The sequence below is a fragment of the Hippocampus bargibanti genome, linkage group LG05 (genome assembly GCF_051943395.1).
Source record: "Hippocampus bargibanti isolate YZ-2025 linkage group LG05, ASM5194339v1, whole genome shotgun sequence".
Classification (NCBI taxonomy): Eukaryota; Metazoa; Chordata; class Actinopteri; order Syngnathiformes; family Syngnathidae; genus Hippocampus; species Hippocampus bargibanti.
In genome coordinates, this window is record NC_142738.1 from 10,147,671 (window position 1) to 10,165,330 (window position 17,660).

The window sequence follows — 17,660 nt, forward strand, 5'->3', positions numbered from 1 at the left end:
ACACGTGTGGACTCTTGAGCATAATCTTGACATCGACTGATAGGCACCACGATCTTAGAAAATTACAAATACTTGATTACTGGCGGCCCAGACAACCACATGCTGAAGAAACAGCCAAAAAAGAAAGAAACAAGCGCTACCAGAAAATCAAAGAGGAAAAGGGGACATCCTAAATATAAAAAGTTGAAAAAAAAATGAAAAAAAAATGCAAACCCACAGTTGTCCAACCTCAAATATGCAGGACAGTGTCGTTTTTGACCATTTATTGAGGAAATTTTGCAGATTTCGTCCATGTTTACAACAGGATTGTTTCTGACATCTGCCTAGGAAGTGTGTGTGGTCCTAAGTGACTGCCTCCAGCATTTTAAGTCTGATGTTAAAAAATGCAAAGGCAGCCACAAATCGGTGGCGCGCCGTGGATTTCATTGCTAGGCCTTCAGTAGTGCTACGTATGAATCAATCCAGACTGAAAAAAAGTGTGGTGTGATTTACTACAAGTTCACTAGAGGGTACAATTTGCCAGGAAATAACTGCCCTACCTTTCTTAATCATGTCTTTTTTTTAAGTCCGTCTTGAAAATGGCTTTAACTGTAAATCTCCAACCAAATCCATTTAATCTCCTCCTTCAGCCACTGTGGCTTGACTGCGATTAAATCAACACAATATATATTTGCTTATGTAGCTCCCTACCGTTACAGCTAGCTCTGGCCAGTAAGCTCGTCACGAGTGGCTTTGATCAGAGCAGTTTTCGCAAACTTTGATTGGCTAGTGACTCTCCAATCATCTAGTTCAGAAAATATGATTGACTAGTGACTAGCCAATCAGTTTGCGAAAACTCTTGACGTTGACCGGTGCCTAAAAAAAACCTTGGGTTGCCAACTCGAAATCGGATTGGTTGAAGCAGGTTTGATCGACACATTTAATGCCGCAGGTCCCGCAAAACTGATTGTGAAGACATACAGGTAGATTTCTGACCATGGTAACAAATGATAGCTGAAATGTGACTGGTTAAATGCTTAAATACAAAAACACTCATCCGGAAGCAGCGCAGCAGGGGGAAAAATATTGAAAAGAAGCTGACAGACAATGTGCAATTATTATATATTATAAGAATGAACAAAATATAATGAACATCAGTCTGTGATTCAGATATTTTTAGGCCAGCAGAGACGGCTTTGCAGGCCTTGACGGTCCGCCACTATGATGCCTTTCCAAGACACTATTTAATATTGTTTCAAGTATTTCAGTCATGAGCTTTTTGACAATTCTGAGTCACCAACCGTTCCAGATTTTCTTTGCCCTTTGTTGAGGAAGTGTCTTTTCAATGAGGACTAAACTTATGGAACAAATTGTGGGAATTTAGGAAGCGCGTAACAATATGTATGAAGCCTCACTTTGTTGAGGTGTTTCACGGGCTAAGCCGATTCTCCACATTAGAGTATGTGAATTGACAATTCCTGTTAGTCTTTGTGTACTGCTGCAATTGGTTGACAACCTTTGCAGACTTTGAGACCAAATTAGTTCAGTTAAAAAAAATCAGTTAAAATACAAATATACACACCAGCCATCAAAACATGATAAATTCCAAACCTTTTTTTGGTGAATGTTATTATTCAACATGCCCAATTCATTCTTCGTCAAGGCCTCAATATGTATTGTATTGATATGTATTGATGTGTTGAAAGAAATACAAAACATTGGAATGAAAAAAAAAATCATTTATGAAGATATGCATCCAGCCAAAGATTCCCTGAAGTTTTCAGTGACCTGCAGTATGGGGAGATAATAGCACAATGCCATTAAAACTCTACTAAGGAATGTCGTTTGTACTATTCTGACACAAATGATCTCCGATATATTTTACCTGATGACATCGATCATGCCTTCCCCTAATGTCTTCACTTGATAAGGAATCTTATGTTTGTCACACAGGGCGCGGACCAGCGGCGCCACGCGGTGGTAGTTGTGACGCGGCATTGTCGGGAAAAGGCTGAAAGGCAGAATACGTCAAATTGTTGATTTGTTAAATCTTACTATCTTTATAAAGTGACTTACTGGTGTTCAATCTGAAAGTTGAGGTGTCCACTGAACCAGTCGTTGAAAGGGGACTTTTCGATATTGCAGGTGGCTTGGAGCTAAAGCACACATAAGAGCCTCGATGAGTATGTAGATGAAGTCGTGAGAACAAAGTACTGCAGATTTCCCAGCGGGCACCTGCATGGTGAGCCAGTCTTGATGCTTCTCGTGGTCGATGTCCATCGGGAGGTGATTCATCTGTGTCACCCAAACGAACCAGTGGCTCTCCAGAAACCTGAAAACCACGCCAACACTGACATCGACTGAAAACGTCAACAAAATGGAATACCGTGTTCTGGAGTTGATGACTAATTTGGCAACAGTGGCCTCTGAAGGCAACAGGATTTAAGACCACAACCTTACTGACCGTACACGCTCCCCTACTTATGAACATTCGAGTTACGAACAACGGTACATATGACAATTTTGGTAGTAACATATGTAGTCTTCTCTACAGTTGCACATGTACATATCTTTACAGAGCATATATTTAATTAAATGTTTTTTCAGTACAAACCAATAAAGGTTACTTATACACGCCTTAAATAAACTTACTTAAACCTTAAAAAATACCTATATAAACCTTAAAGGACAACGGACACCATTTTTTTGTTTTCTAACTGACATGAGAAACACGTTTTCTAAAATACCCAAAACACGCAGGCTGATATTTTTAGTCAAATACAAAACACCAATAAAAATGACTTAAAGTGTCCCAAAACTATTTCAAAATGACTTTGGAGATGGCGAGTTTCAGAAGGTCCCGCCCCCTTGTTCGTGACGTCACGCCAGGACGTCTTGCCTTGCTCTAGAGCAATGGCTTCAGCTTTGGAGAAGATGCTTTCTTGTTACTCATCCAGTTATGAATATGATTCAAATAGTTCTGAAGAGGAAAGTATAAATGTTTGCAATCAATTAAAGAAGTCGAAAACTCAAAAACAAGGCTTCCTGAATATTCAACACGAGTCTTAAAACGTAAAATACAGCTATGTGCGGTGGAATCTTTGTAAAATACGCTCAGTAGGAGTCATTTGAAGTGATTTTACAAATTATGGACACAACTTGTCCGGGGCGCCGGTTGTCCTTTAAACATACATTCCATACAAAATACAGCACTGAAGCAACTTACAAACAAATTCACCTCATGAACGACAGTTCGAAACGTATCTCGTTCGGAGGTTGGGGAGCGTCTGTACTAAATCACTTACCAGACAAAGATGATGAGCGCCATAGCGCCCAGGATACCATAAAGTGGTATATAACAACTGAAGTAGCGAAGGTAGTATGACAACCACCAGATCATATCCTTCAGGAGAAAAAAAAAAATTTTTATAAAAAGGAACATTTCAGTTTTTGGGGAATTTATCATAAATTATTACATAGTAAAAGATGGACATAACATTTTTAAACAAGAATCTAATAGGAAATTAAAAGAAACTACTAAATGTAGTATGAACACACTTTAACTCATTCACTGCCATTCACGAATGTATTCGGAAATTGAAAATATGACGTAGAGCGCCATTCCTGAATTTGTTCTGTTTTTATTTGTTCTTGTTTGGGTGCCAATAAAGCGCTGGACATGAGTCCATCATGAATTAACTTTCTAATGACCTACACACATAACAACTTTGACTACAAGCTAATGAGCTGTCTCTTCATGAGCAAACGAAGCAAATAACTGTCTCGAGGGCTAACAAAAGCTTTGGGCTCACTAAATGGTATTAAAATAAATCAACTAAATATCTTGTAAAAGGGGAAAACTAGCCAAATATCATGAAGAGCTAATTAACACACGAACAAGATAATTTAGCAAATAACTAGGATGTTATTGAACGAACTTAAAGGACAACCGACGTCTCCGGACAAGTTGTGTCCATAATTTGTAAAATGGCTTCAAATGACTTCTACTGACCATATTTTAATAACCGCATATAGCTATATTTTACGTTTTAAGACTCGTACTGAATATTCAGGAAGTCTTGTTTTTGAGTTGGTGACAGTCCATACGTGACATCACTAAAGGAACGCCCCTGACCGAAAAAAAAAAGACGCATTGTAGCGGTCCTTCCATCACGTCAATGTATTTTGCTGTACTTGGTTGGTCTGGGGACCTCGTGTTGCACCCAAACTTTCTGAAAATGCCCAATTCGCAGCTCAATTTTTTTGCAGATTTTGGACACTTTAAGTCATTTTTATTGGTGTTTTGCATTTGAATAAAAATATCATACTGCGTGTTTTGGGTATTTTTAGATGCTATGAAACGTTTTTCTGATGTCAGTTAAGAAACAAAAAAGTGACGTCAGTTGTCCTTTAAATTGTCCCCCCAAAAAAGCAACAAAATATTTTCTCGAAAAATACAATACATAACAAAAAATGTGTATTCTGAACAAAATTTGACATTGAGCAGACCGGGAAGAGGAAACAGGAAGGGTTCGCCTTACCACCCAGTCACGTCGAGACATCATCACAAGCATGACTTGAAGGTGAAAATAAATTGGAATTAGCAATGGGGGTCCAACTGAAAAAACAAAACAAAATACATTGGTTAACATGACCTTCGTAATATTGTACTGCATTTAGAAAAGAGTGAAAATGAGAGTACCCAGGAAGAAATAGCGGTGCTGATGGTTATAGGGCATCCGTTTGATCTTTTTGGTGCCATACTGTGAGAGAGAAAAAAGAGAGAGGAGTGCTAAATTAGGATGACAGGGAAGCTCGCTAGGGGTTGTTAGCGAGACGATGCAAGTATGTGCAACTTGCCTCTATAGGCTGGGTGGTTCCGACAACAAAGACGCACAACATGTTGACATCGGGGTCTTTACTGAAGACGTTGGGCTTTGCGTGATGTTGGAAATGTCGATGATTCCACCAGTTAGCAGAAGCTCCCTGTGGGTTGGATTAAATTAGTTCAGATAACTTCTTCAGGGTTCATCATTAACTCATTCACTGCCAGACAGGTGCAAGAATGTGTCCACTCCAGTGCCAGGGTTTTTGTCATTTTCACTCAAATTGCAGGAACCACGGAATATTGAGTTTTCGGACTACATAAATATTCAATAGAATGTTAGAGACCTTAGACTCTCTCCTTTCATTAGAAAAAATAGTTTTCTTTTCCTAAATTATATGGGTCTGGAGTTATATGACCTTAAAATGAAAGTGGCTGTCCCAAATACTATGCAATACATATTGGTTTATACAGTGATCCTCGCCACTTTGCGGTTCACTTATCGCGGCTTCAGTGCATCGCAGATTTTTTTTCAGGGGAAAAAAAACTTTTTTTGATTAATGGCATGCAAATGTGCAAACAAACAAAGTAAAAGAAACTACATCGAAACAACACTGCAAACAAAGCAGAATAAAATCAAACACATTGGCTTTGAACATCTCATGGAGCATTCTGCTTGTAGAAATCGGGCCATGTCGGTTTATAAAAATCTTCCTACTAAAAAAAAGAAAGATTGCCAACAACTACCGATAACAATGTTCTTCTCTCGGAGAAAGACTGCTTCATTAGAAAAAGACGCTACAGCGCAGCGGAGTCAGGACGAATAGGCGCAGCAGCAAAATATTGTTTTACAACACCGTTCATAAACTATTAAAAAAGGTTTTATATTTTGTTTAATTCTGCAGTATGTACCGTTTTGCATTGTGTAAAAAAAAAAAGCTGACTACATTTCTTCTACTTTGCGGATTTCACCTATCGCGGGCTATTTTTGGAAAGTATCTCCCGCGATAAACGAGGGTTCACTGTATAGCGCTTTAACAACAGCTGAAGCTGGAACAAAGCGCTAACATGGAAAAAAGGGGAATACTGCTCCCTTGTGGAAAAGAAAAAATATTGCCAGAGGCCATGGACAGCGCTTTATCGGCACCAAAGCATGAAAAAAACCCTAACAAATTCGAGAATGGCGCTCTACGTCATATTTTCAATTCCCGAATAAATTTGAAAATGGCAGTGAATGACTTAAGAACTTGCATGCTGCAGGAACAAAGGCAAGGCCAGTGAGTTTTCCTCACTGACCCTCCATATCCGAGTCACCACTTCTTCCTACCATAGACAACTCTTATCCCACTATGCAGACATTACACAATAGCTTCTTGCCTCTTACCATTAAATAAATTCGGGAATGGCAGTCAATGAGTTAAAAAGATTATTGGCTTACCTTTAAATGCCCGATAAGAAATTTTTGTGTAAGATGATTCCACGAGGACTTTCTGAAGACAGACAGGTGTCCAAAATCATGCTGCAGCCACCCGGCCTGGACCTTATAAGGAAAACAAAAGTTGCTTTGAGGTTCATGTTTTGCTTCTTAACAAAGGTCACGTTCATTGGATTTGGATTGGATTTGCCTTTATTAGTCTCGCAGAGAAATTTACATTTCACAGCAGCAAAGTTATGAAAGGAATGAAACATCATGGACACAGTTTTGCATTTTAAGTTCATGGAGACAATGCAGCAGGTGCTACAATCATCAGATGATTCACCACCAACTGATTTCAACAAAATTATTCTGAACTGGCAACCTTTTGAATTTATTGAAGTAAGTAGCTCTCACTTTCAAAAAGGTTGCAAACTGATAGAGAATAGACAGAAAAGAAGTTATCAGATGTAAAAGGTTCATGCCGCTGAACACAGGGCCCACATTAGAAGCACAGAAAATCTGGGGTCAATCTGAGTTGAACAGACATGCGCTGTTAAACTGTCATCTTCATGTAAGAGATCTGGCCTTGGACTAATTTAGGACTTGGAAAACTCCTTCACAGGAAGATGTCATTAGCCCTGTTACAAATCTATTGGCAACCAATCAAAATGTCAACATTCTGTTGGTTTTGAAATGTTGGTGCTTGTACCATGGGGATGTTCAGGGGCGTGGTATTCAAATCAAGAAGACTATGTTTTACTCATGTGTCACTTAAATTTACTATATATATATATATATATATATATATATATATATATATACTCTCACTAAATAGCTTGGCAGAGAGCTGGAGAAGTTGGGCGTCGGTCATGAAATGTTGCGTCCCCTGCCGGCAGTAAAATACAATCTTCCTGTGTTTGGGCGAATATTTCTGACACTAAGCCCCTGACATATTGTTCTTGTTACCTGGGCAGTCGCCATCAAAATGGCACAGAGCGTTGTCTGAATCCAGCCGGTCCCCCCGAGCCGTACGAGCAACCAGGCTAGGACCTCCATCAGCAGGATGTGAGCCAGGTGGGCCAAGAAGAACAGAGTGTGGGCCCGAAACAGACCCTGTTCCTCCGCGTATGCGTGTAAAGCCTGGAAGTCGTGGATGACTGCAGCCTGGAAGCACAGAATCATGAATAGGGATGAGCATCAATAAATAGTATGACTGTCCGGAAGCGTGCTTCATCAACTGGCCTTGACTCTGTCCAACTATTTCAACCGTCAAAACCTTCAACTTCCTGGTAATTAGTCTCGAAAGGATCAACAATGAGAAACATCCTGCAGCACCATTTTTAAAAAGGTAGCCGGTCAAAATTGCTGTTGAGGTCGTCTGTACATTATGATACTCATTGACTCAGTCCTGTGTTCATCCATTCATCACAATCTGACTTGGTGCTGCCACAAAGGTCTAAAACAGTTCACAATGGACAGGTAGGACTGCCGGGAAAATCATGAGTATATACTCTTAACTCATTCACTGCCAGACAAGTGCAAAAATCTGTCCACTCCAGTGCCAGGGTTTTTGTCATTGTCACTTGAATTCCAAGACTCACAGAATCTTGAGTTTTAGGACTACATAAACATTCAATACACCATTAGAAACCTTAGACTCTCTTCTTTCATCAGAAAAATAGTTACAGTAAAGTCTCGTTATATCGATATCGGATATATCGATAGTCCCGGTTATATCGATACTATTTCTATGTTACATGCAGATATATCGATAGTCCCGGTTATATCGATATTTTTTCGGACTCCCTTGAATATCGATATAACGAGACTTTACTGTAATTCATAAATTATAAGTCTTCAGTTACATGAGATTGAAATAAGGGTGGTTGTCCAAAATACAATGCAGTACTTAAATATTGGTTTATATTGCACTTTCACAACAGCTGAAGCTGGAACAAAGCGCTAACATGTAAAAAAGGGAAATGCTGCCCCTTGTGGAAAAGAAAAAAAACATTGCCACAGGCCATGGCTAGCGCTTTATCGGCACCCAAGCATGAAAAAAAAAATACGAATGGCGCTCTACATCATATTTTCAATTCCCGAATAAATTTGTGAATGTCAGTGAACTTGCATGCTGCAAGGACAAAGGCAAGGCCAGGGAGTTTTCCTCACTGACCCTCCACATCCGAGTTACCACCTCTTTCCACAGACAAGCGCTATCCAACTATGCAGACATTACAATAGCTTCTTGCCTCTTGCTATTAACTCTCTAATCAGATGATTTATAATGCCATGGTTGCTTTTTGCCAATTTTTGCCAATGCTATTTTCATTGTCACTCTGTGTCATTGGCATGAATGTTCAATTCTCCTTTAAGACCGTTAAAGACAGTTATTATAATAATAATACATTTCTTTCATAATCACCTTTCAAAACTCTCAGTGTCACTTTAGAGTCACAGGATAAGTTTTTTAGTGGGTGAGCAGCAGCAGCCACACGCATTCTTACGTTTTTCTGCCTGTCCTGGCTGGGTTCCGTTTCTGCCAGCTCTCCAATCAGCAGGGGTTTCAGAAAGCGCTGCACAAACTTCTTGTCTGGATGAAAGGCAGTAAAGGCCTCCTACATCCAAAACAAACAACTAAAATGTGACACATTCATGATTATATAACATGAGGATAAATAAGAAGCATCAAATACCGTCGCATCCTCTCCAGCATAATGCTGGATGACCCGAGAGCCTCCGGGGTGCCTCTTGGCCCACTCTGTGACCTTGTATATTTTGCGATCAATCACCAACCATTGATCATTCCTGCTGCAGTGGCTCTGCACTTCTTCCCAGGTGAAAACATCGCTGCTCGCCGGTTTTATCCACTTATCTCCAGCACCCATTTCTTCAGAGCTTCTACAGACGAACGCAAGGATGGACACGTACGTTTGTATTGGACAAACGATGCCCAGTCTAGGCAGCAATGCTTTCACCTGTTGCTGCATATGCTCAAAGCTCACACAAGAAGGACGATGAGCAGTGGAACGCACGTACACACACACGCACGCACACACACACGCATACACACACACACACGCACACACGCACACACACACACACACACACACACACACACACACACACACACACACACACACACACACACACACACACACACACACACACACACACACACACACACACACACACACACACACACACACACACAAATAATTCATGATGAATTTGATATGTGGGATGCTATTAATGTTGTGGGTGAAGTCAAACACCCAACATCCACTTCAACTAATACAACATATTAGGAGAGCGCTCACTAACTGTGGGGACCCTCAGTGGTCATTTAACAAATGATAGAAAGAAAGAATAGGGAATGAAACCAACAATTCTGAAGATACAAAAAGGAGAGGAGTGGCAGTACCTTCCATTGCAGGTGTTTTTGAAAAACTACAAAGAGTCCTTTGGCAACACAAAATTCCTACTTATTTCAACCCGATAAACACTTTAAGGCAAAAATGAGTGCATCTAAAAGATAGGCTGCCAAATGAAAAACAAAGTAATGTAGTTTATTCAATACATTGTAAGAATGAAAATTGTAAAGAGCAGTACATTGGGCAGACTAAACAAATTCTCAAAAAAAGACTATCAACATCGCAGGGATAATACAAGTGGGCCTCAATCGGCAGTACATCTGCAACTAAAAGCTAGCAACCACTCATTTGACGACAATGAGGTTAAAATCTTAGCGAAAGAACATAGATGGTTTGAAAGGGGAGTAAAAGAAGCGATGTTCATAAAACAACTAAATCCGTCATTAAACCGGTTTGGTGGGGTGAGGTTCAATTTGGAACGTTCATACAATAGCCTGCTTAGGCAACATAAGATTAGTAATACTGATGAGGTGATACCGGTCGAAGTGGGGCAATCAGGCCAGTCGTTATTCAGAACAAGTACTATCAGTGGATCAAGTACTAGCAGGGACCTATCATAGCAGTGTAGGGATATATATATATATATATATATATATATATATATATATATATATATATATATATATATATATATATATATATATATATATATATATATATTATTTTCAAACACTATAGCTATTTCTTCATGCTGTATTTTATGTCTAAAGGATCAAATGTGAATTCTGCTATTGTCAAAATAAAGAAAATTCATCAAAACAAAGAACACAGTGTTTGATTTGTCATTTCTTTTGTTTAAAGATCAAACATGAATTCTGATATTGTGAAGATAACTAAAATTGATCCAAATAAAGAACATAGCGTTTGGTTTGTCAATGAAAGATATTCAAGAATCATAACCTACGTCGTCCCTGTGTAGGATGCATTTGTCTGCTTCGTGTCCGGAAGTTCCGTTCTCCCTAACTGCAGCGAGCTGTCATCCTTCCTTGCGATCTCGAAAGCCAATGTCTATATGACATCACTTTGAAAGAGGTTTGCCGACAAAGCTAAAAGGGGGAGAGATACATAATAACTATGTGGGCAAACCTCCAATTAATCAGAATCAGAAAACCTTTATTCGTCCACAATGGGGAAATTTGCACCAGTCACCAAAGGCCAAATTGTTGGTTGTTCCCAATGACAAAAGTAATTATCCTTCACAATAAAGTAGTTTTAATTATCAACTCAACCAAAAATCTAAATTGAGCATAATGCTGTTCACTGTCATGCCGAATATGATAATGAAAGGTAAAGAAATCCAAAACGGATGGCACGGCATGACCGTCATTAGTTCATTTGGTTTCACCTCTTGGAGTTACATTCAATGACCTCTTCAGCTGTCTTGTCGGTCTGCAACTCAAAGAGGGTTGAGTCATTTCGGGGTCATTTTCAATGTGGAGCAGAAATGTGCAAATCAGCATATCAGACAGGATTATCCTCAAGCAGTCAGTGCCCCCACCCCTCGCCATCCCGCCTCCTGGCTGCATTGCGCCGCTTCAAAGACTGAGGTGTTGAACATTTGACCCGAGCAGCTTTGCCAGGCTTTTCTTCACAGTCGTAACCCATTTTACACCGTGGGCTAGTCTGGAAATGTGTCTATTTTATCTGTATATGGACCTCATGCTTTAAAAATCCAGGTCACCCTGGACTTTGTTGTTTGAATAACCTTTTTGATAAATGGCATTTTGACTTGATGAAAGGTACAGGGTAGGACAAGCATTTATTTGGGTTATACTGTATTCCTTTTCTGTTATTTAGATGTAGCTTAAGTTGTATTTTTAAGACACAGAATACACGAATAACAATGTGTCCAACTTAGAAGACCAATTGCACCTTACAGTCACATACTTTATGATACTTTATGAACATTCACAGTACTAAAATATTTTAATAGAAGAGAAGCTTGTTCTGTAGCCACAAAGGGACATAACTCTTTTTGTGCCAGTCCCAAGCCCGGATAAATACAGAGAATTGTGTCAGGAAGGGCATCCGACGTAAAAACTTGGCCAAAACAAACATGTGGATCAAACCTCTAAAGATGGAGTACACTGATTTGCTGTGGCGACACCTTGTAGGGAAAAGCCGAAAGGAAAAGAAGAAGGAGAAATGTTTTATTATTTTTTTCTTTTTTAGCTCATCTATTGTCTCTTGGAATACTGTAATAAATTGGGGGAATTTAAATAAGTGAGTGTAAATAAATAGCTAGGATGCACCCTGAATTCAGTTGTTTACTATTTGCTACTTGTGAGGTTAGCTGCCACCATTTTGTGAACATAATTGTTTGAATTGAAGAGAAACAAAGTCACTTGTAAATCGAGGTACCGCTACGAGTCGCGATGGGTTACGACTGTAGAATGTCAGCATAGCGTTATATTAGCAAATTTAAAGGACAACCGACACCTCCGGACAAGTTGTGTCCATAATTTGTAAAATCACTTCAAATGACTTCGACTGAGCGCATTTTCCAAAGATTCCTCCGCTTATAGCTATATTTTACATTTTAAAACTTGCGCTGAATATTCAGGAAGTCTTGTTTTCGAGTTGATGACGATGCCTGACGTGACGTCCCGTCTGAAACGCCCCTGACCGAGAAACCGACACACAATGCATTTTTGGTACTTTGTTTGGTCTGAAAACATCATGTTGATCCTTGTTGATGGCGAAATTAGAAGGAAAAGCACATAAATAACGCGATGGTGAATTGTTGTGTGTCGCACCAACACTACCAATTGCGGTAACACCATAAAAGTGGACACAAATTCTCAGCAGACAAATCAGCCCATTTCCAGCTGAGCTTGTGCGCCATCTTGTGCATTTTCTAGGAGCTACATTGGAATCCAGACGGCTCGAATTGATACGGAAGGAATTCTTTAATCGATTGCAAACATCCATGCTTTTCTCTTCAGAACTATTTGAATCATATTCATAACTGGATGAGTAACAAGAAAGCATCTTCTCTGTATCTGAACTCTCTGAAGCCATTGTTTTGTGTCTGGAGTATCCTGGCGTGATGTCACGAACAAGGGGGTGGGACCTTCTGAAACTCGCATTTCCGGGGTCATTTTGAAGCAGTTTTGGGACACTTTAAGTCATTTTTATTGTTGTTTTGCATTTGACTAAAAATATCAGCCTGCGTGTTTTGGGTTTAGCTATAAAACATTTTGCTGATGTTAGGAAACAAAAAAATGGTGTCGGTTGTCCTTTAAGAGACTGTTCCGACACACACACACATTTTGCATCCTGCGAAAATACTTATGTACTGTCATTAAGAAATCACCAAAACAACAAATTGAATGTGGGTCAAGAACTGTTGCAATGTTCTGTATTTGTGTGCCTGCTTTGTATCTTAGCTAGCTGTTACACAGAAATTGTCGTACCTGCTTTTTAACTGGTCAATAAAAAGCGGAGACAAACCAGTGGCCACCTTCGGAGGTCATCTTTATACTTTTCTAACTGTAGAAATATGATTAACGATGCTATTAATCAGTTTCAGTGCCACAAGAATAATATATGAGATGTTTTTAATCGCTATACGATGAAGTTATGACAATTTAATTAAAAACACAATTTATTAATTTGTGTTTTGGCAGAGGATAAAGATGTAGGTGTATTGCGTGTTAACATTATACCAGTAGACTTCTGTAAGTTATGTACATTGGTTAAAAACGTGACAGAATGTTCTGTGTTGTGTTTGAACTTCAACAGGTAATGTCAATAAATAACTTGACGCAAGCACTTGACTATGAAAAATTGGTGCCCAGTTTGTTGTTAACTCATTCTGTTATTCTCAAATTTATTCAGGAATTGAAAATATAATGTTGAGTGTCATTCCCGAATTTGTTTGGGTTTTGTTTTATCTTGCTTGGGTGCCAATAAAGCACTGCTAAGACCTCTGGCAATGTTTTTTCCCTTCCACAAGGGGCAGCATTTCATTTTTTTCCCCCCTGTTAGCACTTTGTTCCCGCTTCAGCTGTTGCTAAAGCGCTATACAAACAATATGTATGCATTGCATTGTAATCTGGACAGCTGCCCTCTTTTCTCATATAACTCCAGACCCATATAATTTAGGAATTAAGTTTTTTTTCTGATGACAGAAGTGAGTCTAAGGTTTCTCACGTTGCATTGAAAGTTTATGTGGTCCTAAAACTCAATATTCTGTGGGTCCTGGAATTCAAGTGACAATGACCAAAACCCTGGCACTGGAGTGGACATATTTTTGTACATATCTGGCAGTGAATGTGTTAAGTTTCAACACAACATTTTGAACCCACAGTACTGGCATGGGTGGACCCCTTCATGAGGCACATGCCCTGAACAAGTCAATATAAGATATCGATCAGAAATTTTGCCTTCATAAAAATCAACATAAATTATCACTGGCATTCCCCATACCTGCCCAAACAAAATTACAAATTTAGTTTTAAAAGTTAGCTTGTTGCATGTTGTCAACTTTTACTTTGCTTTTAAATTAAAAACATTAAGGAGAGTGAGTGAGACAACGTTTTGGAAAAAGAAAAAAGGTAACTCATACTCACATACTCAACAATGTGATTTGATGCCCTTGCCGTTCCGGTTACATAGTGAACCAGAGGGAAGGAAGCAAGGGGGAAATAGGGGTAAGGTGGGGGGGGAGGAAGAGTCGCAGTTGAATATGAACCAGCTCGCTGATGGCAACACACGAACAACATCAGGACAAAGCTTTTCATTCAGCTTTGCAGTCTCAAATGTACAATTTTCTTTCTCCGTTATGGATCTGACCTTTGGATGGACCTGAGCATGCAATTCTAACTGCACTAAACCTCTTTTTAAGTCTTTTTTCTCTGCCGCCGGCCGGGTCACTGAGCTGAGAGCACTCTGTGGGGCTCATTTTCCAGTGCGGAGCCCAAAGATGGACAGGTGACAAACATCAATGTGATCAGGTGATCCTTTCGAAGTGATTTAAAAGTTGTCAAAGGCGGCAGAAAATGAGAAGGGTAAGACTGGCCAACTCAAAATTCAGTTTTCTATACGAAAGTTTAACTACCTTCAATTCTACTACTACTATTCCTTATACTACTATTCCTCCTATTACTATTTTTTATTACTCTGCAGTGTGCAAGTTGCACGCACAGAGATGTTGAGCTGAATCTGGGAGGGCGCCAGTTAATTTGCCTGAGGTGTGATGCTTTTTTGCAAACTCAAAACAAGAGCAACGACAAAGTTTGTCTGTCATCACATCACATAACGCTGTTGTCACTCAAGCACAAAGTCAGGAGGCCACGGAATGGGCAACTTCCCCGGTAAGGGTGAGGGAGACAAAGAGGAGGACGAAGAGGAGGAGAAAGACGGTGAAGAGGTGGTGATCGTCCGGAAGAGGAAGAAGAAGGAGGAGGAAGTCGAGGAAGAGCTTCCGCTGGGGGTGGATGAATTGCTGGAGAGTGGAGATCCAGTGTTGGATTTGAGCTACCGTAAATTTAAGCGCTTACCTGCTCGTGTTTGCGCACTGGAGCATGTGGAGAAGCTCTACGTTTGTGGAAATAGCCTCCGCACTCTTCCCGATGCCATCATCCAGCTACAAGGTCTGCGGATTCTCGCCCTGGACTTCAACAAGATGGAGGACGTTCCTCTTGCCATCTGCCAGTTGGTTAACCTTAACCGCCTCTACCTGGGCAGCAACCGCCTGATGACGCTCCCACCCGAGGTGAAAAATCTACACAGTCTCCGCTGCTTGTGGCTGGAGAGCAACTACTTCCAATGGTTCCCCAGAGAACTGTACGAACTTCCCAATCTCAAATCCCTGCAGATCGGTGACAACCGTCTCAAGACTTTGCCTCCTGATCTGTGCCGCATGGAGAATCTAAGAGGGCTGTGGCTTTATGGAAATCGCTTCCAGACCTTCCCTAAAGTCCTCCTAAGCATGGAGGACTTGGAGATCCTGGACCTGGATCGCAATAAGATATCCGAGTTCCCTAGCCTTAAGCGGCTCCGGTCCCTTCGTCTTTTCTCCTATGATCACAACCCGGTCAAGGAGCCTCCAAAAGTGGACGAAGAGGTATTAGTCGTCGGGGAGGGTGCTGCAGAGTTCTTGCAGGAGCGTGAGGTCAGGAAGGAACACAGGCGTAAGGAGGCAGAAGAGGAAGAGGAGACTGCTCTGGCCGAAGAGGAACCCATCATTCACGGCATTTTGAAGAATAGCAGCTCCAAACAATCCGCCGTTGAGGAGGATGAAGGCGAGACCGGGTCTGCGGTCCTGGAGTACGACGGCGGTGATCTGGAGTATGACCAGGAGGCCTTTGAGTATGAGACGGAGGAGCTGATGTACGAGGGTGACGGCTTGGAGTATGATGCAGAGGAGCTGGAATATGATCGGTCTTACGTAGATTATGAGTATGAGGAGGACATGGAGACAAAGGTGGGGACCTGAAATCAAACCTCCATCCAGACTGAAAGAATCTGTGAGCAGGTGGACAGCAAGATTGCTTTGTTTGACATTGGCTTGAGCTGTGAATATAAAAGAATGAGTTTCATCTCAGGCGACTGTGAAATAGAGCAGAACTGTGTGTGTGTATCTGTGTGCGTGTGTGTGTGTGTGTGTGTGTGTGTGTGTGTGTGTGTGTGTGTGTGTGTGTGTGTGCGCGTGAGAGTGTCCTCTTATTAACTAATTCACTGCCATTCACAAATGTATTCAGGAATTGAAAATATGACATTGAGCGCCATTCCCAAATTTGTACAGGTTTAGTTTTTTTTTTTTGCAAGGGGTGCCGATAAAGCGCTGACCAGACTTTTAACAACGTTTGTCCCTTCCACAAGGGGCAGCATTTCACTTTTTTCCATGTTAGAGCTTTGTTCCTGCTTCAGCTGTTGTTAAACTGCTATATAAAACAATATGTATATAATGCAATGTATTTTGGACAGCCACCCTGATTTCAAGCTCATATAACTCAAAACACATATAATTAAGGAATAAAATCTTTTTTTCTGATGAAAGAAGAGAGTCCAAGGTTTCTAACGATGTTTATGTTGTCCCCAAAACTCAATATTCTGTGGGTCCTGGAATTCAAGGGACAATGACACAAACCCTGGCACTGGAGTGGGCACATTTTTGCCTATATCTGGCAGTGAATGAGTTAAACTGTCATCCACCTGAGGACGTCACTGTCAATCATTTTTAATACAGGAAGCCCAGCAGTTGTTCTCAGCTGCGAAAAAGAGAAAATGGCATCACTGAAACTTTTGTGAAATTGTTCCTCAGGTTGACAATACACCAATTAATCAAATGATCAGTAATCTTACAGGAAAATTTTCCAATCATGTGAAATGGATTGATACTCGGAGTCACAGCTTTTACATCTCAAACACTAGTGACTAAACCATAGAAAAAGGGATACCTCAAACACCCTGAAATAATAATAATAATAATAATAATAATAATAATAATAATAATAATAATAATAATAATAATAATAATAATAATTCTTTTTATATATAAAAATAATACATTTTATTTATAAGCGCCTTTCAAAACTCTCAAGGACACTTTACAATTACAAGACAACCACAATAATACTGTCATACTTACTTAATTGGCCCTGTAACTATTCTTTATCCGCCGAAAAAAAGGATAAGATTTGTGGGGAGCCTGGAATGAATTGACGGCATCTCCATTCATTTCAATGGGGACAGATGATTTAAGATACATATATTAAATTAGGACTTACTCTGAAGGTGGTGGTGTGCTGTGGATTTTTTTTCTCATGTAAAATATGTGCCTTACCTCAATAAAGGTTGAGAAATTTGGTCCCTCATTGTAACTTTGCAGAATTTACACTGATGGTGGTTGGGCATCTGTTTAATGTAGCGAGTGCCACACCTCAGGGCGACAATGTAAAACTGTGTATTGGATTAAGAGCTACAAAATATTTATGACAAACTAGAGATACGAGCCCCTTCCCGGTTTCTGCGTAGTGTAAGCAATGCAGATGATGGT

At 40.1% G+C, this 17,660-nt stretch overlaps 2 protein-coding genes across 4 annotated transcripts; one reads left to right on the plus strand and one right to left on the minus strand.

Moving 5' to 3' along the window:
• Nucleotides 1-1,084: 1,084 nt before the first annotated feature.
• Nucleotides 1,085-11,189, minus strand: fads2 (fatty acid desaturase 2). 3 transcript variants are annotated; one of them, XM_088996357.1, is made up of 14 exons: nucleotides 11,001-11,189; nucleotides 10,560-10,701; nucleotides 8,918-9,122; nucleotides 8,729-8,839; nucleotides 7,188-7,385; nucleotides 6,243-6,344; nucleotides 4,840-4,965; nucleotides 4,682-4,742; nucleotides 4,521-4,597; nucleotides 3,285-3,382; nucleotides 2,215-2,311; nucleotides 2,056-2,135; nucleotides 1,865-1,990; nucleotides 1,085-1,767 (listed from the first exon to the last, which is right to left on the minus strand). In XM_088996357.1, the coding sequence occupies exons 3-14, from the start codon at nucleotides 9,107-9,109 to the stop codon at nucleotides 1,716-1,718; spliced, it is 1,320 nt and encodes a 439-aa protein (XP_088852483.1). In that variant the 5' UTR covers nucleotides 9,110-9,122; nucleotides 10,560-10,701; nucleotides 11,001-11,189; the 3' UTR covers nucleotides 1,085-1,715. The 3 variants fall into 3 exon arrangements, with proteins under 3 accessions (XP_088852483.1, XP_088852481.1, XP_088852482.1); XM_088996355.1 differs by lacking the exons at nucleotides 10,560-10,701; nucleotides 11,001-11,189 and having other exon boundaries at nucleotides 8,918-9,635; XM_088996356.1 differs by lacking the exons at nucleotides 1,085-1,767; nucleotides 1,865-1,990; nucleotides 10,560-10,701; nucleotides 11,001-11,189 and having other exon boundaries at nucleotides 2,052-2,135; nucleotides 8,918-9,635.
• Nucleotides 11,190-14,419: 3,230 nt separating this feature from the next.
• lrrc10b (leucine rich repeat containing 10B) lies at nucleotides 14,420-16,390 on the plus strand. The gene has a single exon (XM_088996571.1). It carries the CDS (start codon nucleotides 14,958-14,960, stop codon nucleotides 16,095-16,097), a length of 1,140 nt encoding a protein of 379 aa, XP_088852697.1. The 5' UTR covers nucleotides 14,420-14,957; the 3' UTR covers nucleotides 16,098-16,390.
• The last annotated feature ends 1,270 nt before the right edge of the window (nucleotides 16,391-17,660 follow it).